This window comes from Pelmatolapia mariae, linkage group LG10_11 (genome assembly GCF_036321145.2).
Source record: "Pelmatolapia mariae isolate MD_Pm_ZW linkage group LG10_11, Pm_UMD_F_2, whole genome shotgun sequence".
In the NCBI taxonomy this organism is placed as follows: Eukaryota; Metazoa; Chordata; class Actinopteri; order Cichliformes; family Cichlidae; genus Pelmatolapia; species Pelmatolapia mariae.
In genome coordinates, this window is record NC_086236.1 from 16,788,780 (window position 1) to 16,796,529 (window position 7,750).

A 7,750-nucleotide genomic window follows, 5' to 3' on the forward strand; every position below is an offset into this window, starting at 1 on the left:
AAAAACTTTAGGCAGAGAATTAAGACACATTGGATAGGGTAAACAAGTGGGTCTTTAACTTGGCTTTAAAAACCTCCACAGAGCATGCCTGCCTAATATCTTGACGGAGGTTGTTCCACAAAAATGGGGCAAGAAAAGAAAAAGCACACTTTTTTTCTGGTTTTAGGAACTTTTAGAAGGCCAGTATTCTGAGATAGAAGAACACAGGATGGAACATAGAGGTGCAAAAGGTGAGAGAGATATGAAAATCATTTAAAGCCTTGTAGGTGAGCAACAGGACCTTAAAATCTGCTTGAACCTGACAAGGCAACCAGTGAAGCAATTTTAGTACTGGGGACCAGGAGGAATGACCAGGAGGAGCAGTAGAAACTGTGGCTCAGACCTTATTTTATTGGCCCATCACTGAATACACCAGAAAAATAAAAAGTGAATGAACACATCACCAAGTCAAAGTCAATCTGCATTTTAGCAGCTGAGATAAAACGTACCATTCACACTCATTCATTTAGGACAGGACACAAGAGGCTCTGTGAAAAAACTCCTATTTTACAGCTCAACATTTTTATTTTTACAAAGATAAAACACAAATCTGCATTTCTTTGCCAGGGACTGTGAAATATTTGCACACTTTCAGTCTGTTCATTGTATGGTGGTTACAGGAAAAGGTTGGTAATGTTCTATAATCATATTAATGTTCCATGAAAAGGCTATAACCAACAATAAACTTACCCTACTAACAAGTACTGTCATCTTACTCAGTTTGAGCTTTACTGTTGTTCAGAAACATTATGAAGATCAAAAATCCACATTGCTGCAGTGGGAGGATGTTCTTTAAAATGAACACAAACATTACAGTTTATCTCATCCTGTTCTAGTCTTAAAGCCCCACTAGTCCACCATGTATGCATTAATCCACAGTGAAAAATAGTCCTTAAAAATACATTTTCCCCAATTTCCCCGTTTGAGGATTTTCTCCCTAAACATTTAAATAAGTCTCTTACATACAGCTTCATGTTAAGATGTTAAAATGTTTATTTTTCAGTAGGAACCACCCTACAGGTTCAGTTAGCAATAAGTGTTTAAAGAAAAAAAATCATCTGCTTTTTTAAGGGATGTCTTTTAAACAAAATATAAAATATTCTCAAAACACAGAGTGCAGTTTGGAGATGTTTTCTTTGTGTGCTCTCAGTCCTCCTCTTTCTCGATATAGCTTTTAGATGCCGAGCGGGCCATCTGCCTGGCCATGTACCTCTCTCTTGCCGAACTCACAGTCTGATCTGTGCTGCGCTTCGCAAACTTGTTTGTCTTCTCCTCCGCTTCCTCTTTCTCCTTGCCTTGATTTTTCTGCTCATCTTTGTTCTCTATTGTGCATTCAACTTCTTCCTTCCTTTCAAGTTCCTTTTCTTCTTTGTTCACGCCCTTCTCCTTCTCTGGTTCCTTCCGTAGTGCCTGCTCTTCCTCCAGATGTCTGTCTTTCCTCTTGTCTTCATCCGGTTTCCTTCTCTTTTCCCTCTCCCCATTCTTATCTCGTTCTCTTTCTCTGGAGCTCCTCTCCCTCTTTCCGTGCCTGTCGTCCCTTTCGGTATCACCCCTGCCTCCTCTACCTCTGTCGTCTTCTCTACCTCGGTCTCTGTCTCTCCTTCTATCCCTGTCACTTCTTCTTTCTCCATGCCTGTCATCTCTTTCCCTTCCCCTGTTTCTGTCTCGCTCTCTATCTCTATTCCTTGCTCTGTCTTGGTCTCTGTGGCTCTTTTTATGTCTGTCTCGCTCCTTTTCTTTTTCCCTCTCCTTTTCGTCACCGCTCCCTGATGAAGGTGACCTCTGCCTGTACTGGCGTTTTGAGTGTGCAGAGCCGCCCCCAGACTTGCTAAACCCAGATTTCTGCTCATGCGCCTCCTCGATGTCACTGCTTGAACTTGGGATATTTTCATTGGATGGAGGTGAGGAAGCAGGTGAAGTCTTTTCTGTGTCTTTTGAACCCTTTGAAGTTTGAGGTCTGTAAAAGAAACAGTGATATAATAAAGACTCAAAAGAAAAAACAAGCACGTGTTCATCAGTGAGCAAGTAATGAGAAGCTATGACTGACTTGTTAGCAGAGCGATCTGGTATTGCCTCCTCTCCTACAGTCTGATTCAACAGGTGCCGATAAAAGCCACTCAGGTCTTTTTGTTTCTTCACATCCAAAGCAGCTAAGTAAACACAAATTTTAACAAATCAGACATACTTTGTATTTAAAATATCCAAAATGCTCAAAGATTACAAAAAGTTGCATCAGTCATTCACAGACATTCATAACAACTGCTAAGTATCACTCTAACCTTCCATCTCTGCCTCTCTCCTCTCTCTCTCCTCCTCCTCCTTCTGTTCCTGCAGTTTTTGCCTATAAGCGGATGTAACATAAGCCTCTTTATCCGCAAACTTCTCTCCCTCTGCTTCTCTTTCCTTCTGAATCTTCCTCTCCTCCCTTCGTTCTTGCTCTTTCTTTCGGTCCTCTACTGCTTTCATTAACTGGTGGATATACTTTGGCTGTAACAAAGAGAGACAGACACATTTTCATCTCATATATTACACCAAATGGACATCAGAAAACAACTTGAACTGAACAGCAGCACTGAGGTTTTGTTACTACTCCAGCTGCTTAGTTTTCAAGCACATAAGCGTTCAGCATAAATTAATTTACCTTTTTGTCTGTGCCTCCCAGAATTTTTTTGTTGGTCTCAAGTCTCTCTTTTTGAATGTCATCGTACACAGCATCGTAGTCATATACAGTACTGTCCTGTTCCAGGGCCTTCTGCATCTCCAGACGCGTCTTCAGAAAGAAGGAAAGTGGAAGACAGTAAGATGAAGGCATCAAATCACTGTTTGTTTGTTTTTTTAAATTAGATTGAATCTTTTAATTTTTCTTCTTACTTGTTTCATCATCTTCTTTTTTATAGCTTCTCTCTGCAGGCTTTCCCCAACTGAGGTCTGAGGGAAAAAACATACAAAAATAAATTCAGTATATTTAGAAAGAAGTCTGCTAACAAGCAAGCTAGTTAGTGGATAAACGTCTTTATTATTTATTTTCAGTTTCTTAATAGACAAAATACTTGAATCAAATTCATTTTACTAAGTGACAAAGTACAAATTGTAATGTCTTGCTTATAACAAATCTGTTTACCCACCTCTTCATCTGAGTCATCATCGAATACAGAGGGTTTTGGTAAGGTAGTGGTCTTTGATAATCCCTTCTTTTGTGGCAAAATGAGCCCATACCTGAGGATAATCACGAAACAGAGGTTCTTAAATTAGGATTGAGATTAGGATTCAACTTGTTGTCATTATACATGTATAAATACAGGGTAACAAATAGAGGTGGGAATCACCATACATCCCACGATACGATATTATCACAATACTTAACGCACGATACGATATTATTGCAATTTTTTAAAATATTTTGCGATATTCAGATTCTGTACATAAAGGTAAACTTTATCAATATTCATTTTATCTAATAACAAAGTCTCACACTCAGTCTTTCTCTCATTTCAGTCAGTTTTATTGTTGACAAACTGAACGGTTTGTATTACAGTCTACTCCAACTTAACTGAATGCAACCATCTGGTACAATTATAGCTATTCTGAACTATGAAATTTGTGAAAACTATGCAGCCCCTTCAGCAACTGAAGAATTTGAAAGTAAATTAAAACAAAATATAATTTTACATTAAATAAAAAAGTTTTAAACTTAATTAAAATAAAACATGTCTTAAATTAAAATAAGTAAACTGTCATGTTTATTGCTGCCATAAAAAAAGTTAAACACATTTGGACAGTGAAGGAATGTCAGGATTCTTGCTCAGAAAAAGGAGCTGATCAACATGCTCTGAAGTCAGAGCATGTTCCAGTCCACAAAAACTTTTTTTGTAACAAAATATCGATTTCTGCTGTCCCTGCATCGATACATTATTAGCAAACAAAATATCACGATACTACACAGTATCGATTTTTCCCCCACCCCTAGTAACAAAATACAGTTTGCATCGAATCAGAAGTGCAAGAGCAGTAAGTGCAAAAGCGCGATTATACACAGATAAGGGTAGTATAAACGGTGGGAATCGTTATGAACAGATTCTGACAAATAAGTTAAGTATACAGATGTTTATATTGCTATACAGAGAGCAAATATACAGATGTACTACGGACAAATGCACAGATGTATACATGTGTACAGTTATACAAATGATCTGTATAGCATACAGATTTAACGGCACATTTGACAAGCTTTCACTGGTTATCATAATGATAATGCATCTTCAATTGGGACAACAGCAAAGGCTTTAAACTGACTGTGACACCAAGCAAGCATAACATGCCATATTACTTGTTTGGTTTTTTACGGATCAAATAGACCAAACTGTATTTTGAATGACTAGCATTTGCTGTAAACTCTTCCCAACTACAACCATCTGTTCGGGTTAAAATAAAAAAAAAAAAAAAATAATAAGATGACAGAGGAGTGGTAACCATGAAAAACACAAAACGGGTTTTTTGATAACCAGCGTTAAGAAGCTGCTGTTTAATAAGTTATGAGAGAGACTAGCATAACGTTAGCATTTCGCTAGCTGGGTCGCTAGAGAAGCTGCAAGAAGAGCCTACGTTTTTATACAAAACCCCGAGCTGGAACGACACGGCTGTTATAGTGAAATAAGCTCTTTTAGCACGACTCTAAGCTTTACCGTAATAACCTGAAACAATATAATAACATGTTGTTATAATCGTGCTAGCATGTCTGCAACTCACTGTTTCGTAGGGACCGCCATCTTGCTCCGCTGGCTGTGGACTCGCACAGCAGATTCGACACAATTTCAAAAGGCTACAAACACAAGCTTCAACTCAGCAGGCAATAAATAAGGTCACCACATGAAGGAGCCATAGCCATGTTTTTGGGAGTGTTATTTGCGGCTGTTATGGGTTTGACCCTCTTCTACGAATGTACGGACTTCTAACGCATAGAGGTAACTTTAGATAAACAAACTCCGACTTACCTGGACAGGTAATTAATAATTCGGTAATACTGAAGCTCATATAAGCTATTATTACAACTCGTGTACATAGAACATATGTCAAATGTTTGAACTGAAAAAATGAATAATTTTAAGGGAAAAAAATGTCACCTTGAATTTGACTGTAGCCACAGAGACAGGGCCATGTTTATATAGCATCCAAGTTTCAAGTTCAACTTTCAGATTTTCAAGTTGTTTATTTGTCATATAAAGGTACCAAAGGCACATTACTACCAGCAATTAAATTCTTAGGCTCAGAGCCCCCTTCAATATTTACATAGGTAAAATTGCACACAAGAAACACTTAGATAACAATAAGATGAACTATATAAATAAAGAGAATATATATTTATTTAAAATAAGAAAAGAATAAATCAGTACAGTTTACTATAAATATTGTAGCAGCTGTAGTGGAGAGGTAGTGGTATATACATGCAAAATAAACCCATCTTGGGAACTGAGGATATCTTTTGGGAGATGAATTTTGTCCCACTCTTGCGTGATATAGGATCCGTTTTTTGTATTCATGGTAAATGGACTGATTCTTAGCTTGACTCACAGCGCTTTTATACAACATGCCACATTCATCCAAGCTCTGTCAAGCTTTACTACTTTGAAATTCTGCCTCTGTAAGATGCTCTTTTTATATTCAGTTATTTTACTGACGTGTTGCAAATAAAACAAGTTAGCCTACTAATTCTGCTGCTGCCGTTATATACATAAAAGTGCTACATGAAGTACATGAGCAGCAAAATAGAGTTTGCAAGTGTAAGTAACCACTTGTATTCTATACTGCATATAATATTGCTGGATTCATACTGCTGCATTAGTATGTACCCAGCATTTTACTGAGGCTGAGTTTATTATGGCTACTTCTGCTGGTTTGGTACTGTCACATGTGTAAGTATAGCTGCCATGTGAGAACCACAAAGTGACAAGCTCAAAAATGTTTTCAACTTAGCAACTGTATTTTGCAACTATTCTCAAGCAATTGTTGCCAAGCTGACTGATAAAGTCTGAGAATTTCTGAGAGCAGCTGACCCTCAAGGCCTAGTTTATTACTAAAATTCATCATAAGCAAGTTTGAAATGCTTGTTTTTTCAATGATTTCAAATGGCACTACAAATTGTGATCTGAAAAGTAACTTGTAGGCTAATTAAAGCTTAGTAGCAAATGTAATATGTGCCTCTGAGATGTGGCACTGTAATAGTAAAGCACATGATATTGGTATTTGAGTATAGTATTTATGTTTTATCTACCACTGCTAAATTTTCATTTGCCATGACCATCACTAAAACATGAATGGCTGACTTTTCTACAAAAAGTCAGTCACTACAATGCATTACAATTGTAAAATTTAAATATAATTATTACAATATCTTAATTGTAATTTGTGAAAATATTTACAAACTAGTAAGCCCCTTACCATACATGATTTCACCCCAAATCCAGCACCCTGAGGCTGTTGGCAAAGCGGATGGAAGGAGGCCGAGGACTAGTGAGTGCCTTATCCAGGATGAAACAACAAACATCCATGAGTACATCAGGAAGATGGCCACAACTGATCATGTGCTTAGTTAATACTTTGGGCAGCAGAAAAATATATTTTTTAAAAACCTAATTTACTGTAGCAGAACTGGGCTTTAATATTTTCTGTATTGGTACAGCTCCTTCGCCTCCCTAGAGTTGATTCATTAAAGGTTCCTAACCTCCAAAGTGGAAACAAATTCTACAATAAATCACCACGATGACCAAAAACCAAAGTGTACTGAAATTTTTGACCAAACATAACAAAGTGCAATACCATGAAAGTAGTCATTTATTATTAAAAATAATGGGAGGCCCATAGGGACGCCTCACATTGCTCAAAGTGCCCCTTTTTAACTGTTGAGAAATCAAGTGCTGATAAATCTCAAACACCTTTCATTTATTTTAATTTGATTTGTTTTGTCATGCTCTCTTCTAAACCTGTACGTTAATTCATTCCATTAAATAAGATCAAAGAGCGCACGGCTCACCTGTGATTAAAGCTGTAGCTTTCAGTCCCAGCCGCCTCATCTGAGTGACTCTAAATCCAAACACCATTATCTCTTCCGTAATCTGCATCTCATCTCCCCTGTGGCCTTACTGCTAATCCTTGCGATTCACGACCAAACGTGCCTGATAGATGAATGGACTATATGGCGATCAAATGAACTATGCAGTGCTGGTTAAATGGACAGGTAGGTTTACATAAGGCCAGAAGAAGTGCTTTAAGTAACATTTACGTAGTAGGGCTAAGATATGTGGATATCGGTGACTAAAAGAAACATTTTTGCTTTTTGTGCAACAGAGAAAATAGGGGGAAAAGGAACTACCAGTGCCTTCAAGGAAATACAGTGAATTATTGTTTAATGCCTTAGTTTTTGATTTTTAACAATTAAGTCTGTGCAGACGAATGGAGAGAGTGAAACCAGATTTCACAACAGGTAATGGCAGTAGTAGTCCTGGCATGATGAATCTGTGCATACCTCCACGTGCTGGTCTCTGGGCTGTGTTACACTTGCTGATGATGACACACATTTAATATATTTACGTCTGTGGTTTTTGACAGGTTTCTGTTATCCTTGATCTGTGCCCTCAGGCAACAAAGATAACAGTGTAGCTGTACAGGTTTGGACAGGAAGCTACTTGCGTATGCTTACAAAATATCATGTGACTGC

General features: G+C 37.7%; 1 protein-coding gene across 1 annotated transcript; it reads right to left on the reverse strand.

Moving 5' to 3' along the window:
- Positions 1-530: 530 nt before the first annotated feature.
- nsrp1 (nuclear speckle splicing regulatory protein 1) lies at positions 531-4,823 on the reverse strand. The gene is made up of 7 exons (XM_063486135.1): positions 4,786-4,823; positions 3,165-3,255; positions 2,911-2,967; positions 2,681-2,809; positions 2,319-2,526; positions 2,087-2,189; positions 531-1,996 (listed from the first exon to the last, which is right to left on the reverse strand). Exons 1-7 carry the CDS (start codon positions 4,803-4,805, stop codon positions 1,186-1,188), a joined length of 1,419 nt encoding a protein of 472 aa, XP_063342205.1. The 5' UTR covers positions 4,806-4,823; the 3' UTR covers positions 531-1,185.
- Between the last annotated feature and the right edge of the window lie 2,927 nt (positions 4,824-7,750).

What these genes read in the sequence shown, in the direction of transcription:
- nsrp1 (XM_063486135.1), bottom strand. Translation starts at nt 4,805, where the DNA reads ATGGCGGTCCCTACGAAACA. An exon ending in AAAAGAAGATGATGAAACAA is followed by an intron (nt 2,810 to 2,910) that starts GTAAGAAGAAAA and finishes TTCTTTCTGAAG; the next exon opens with ACGCGTCTGGAGATGCAGAA. An exon ending in GAGAGAGGCAGAGATGGAAG is followed by an intron (nt 2,190 to 2,318) that starts GTTAGAGTGATA and finishes GTGTTTACTTAG; the next exon opens with CTGCTTTGGATGTGAAGAAA.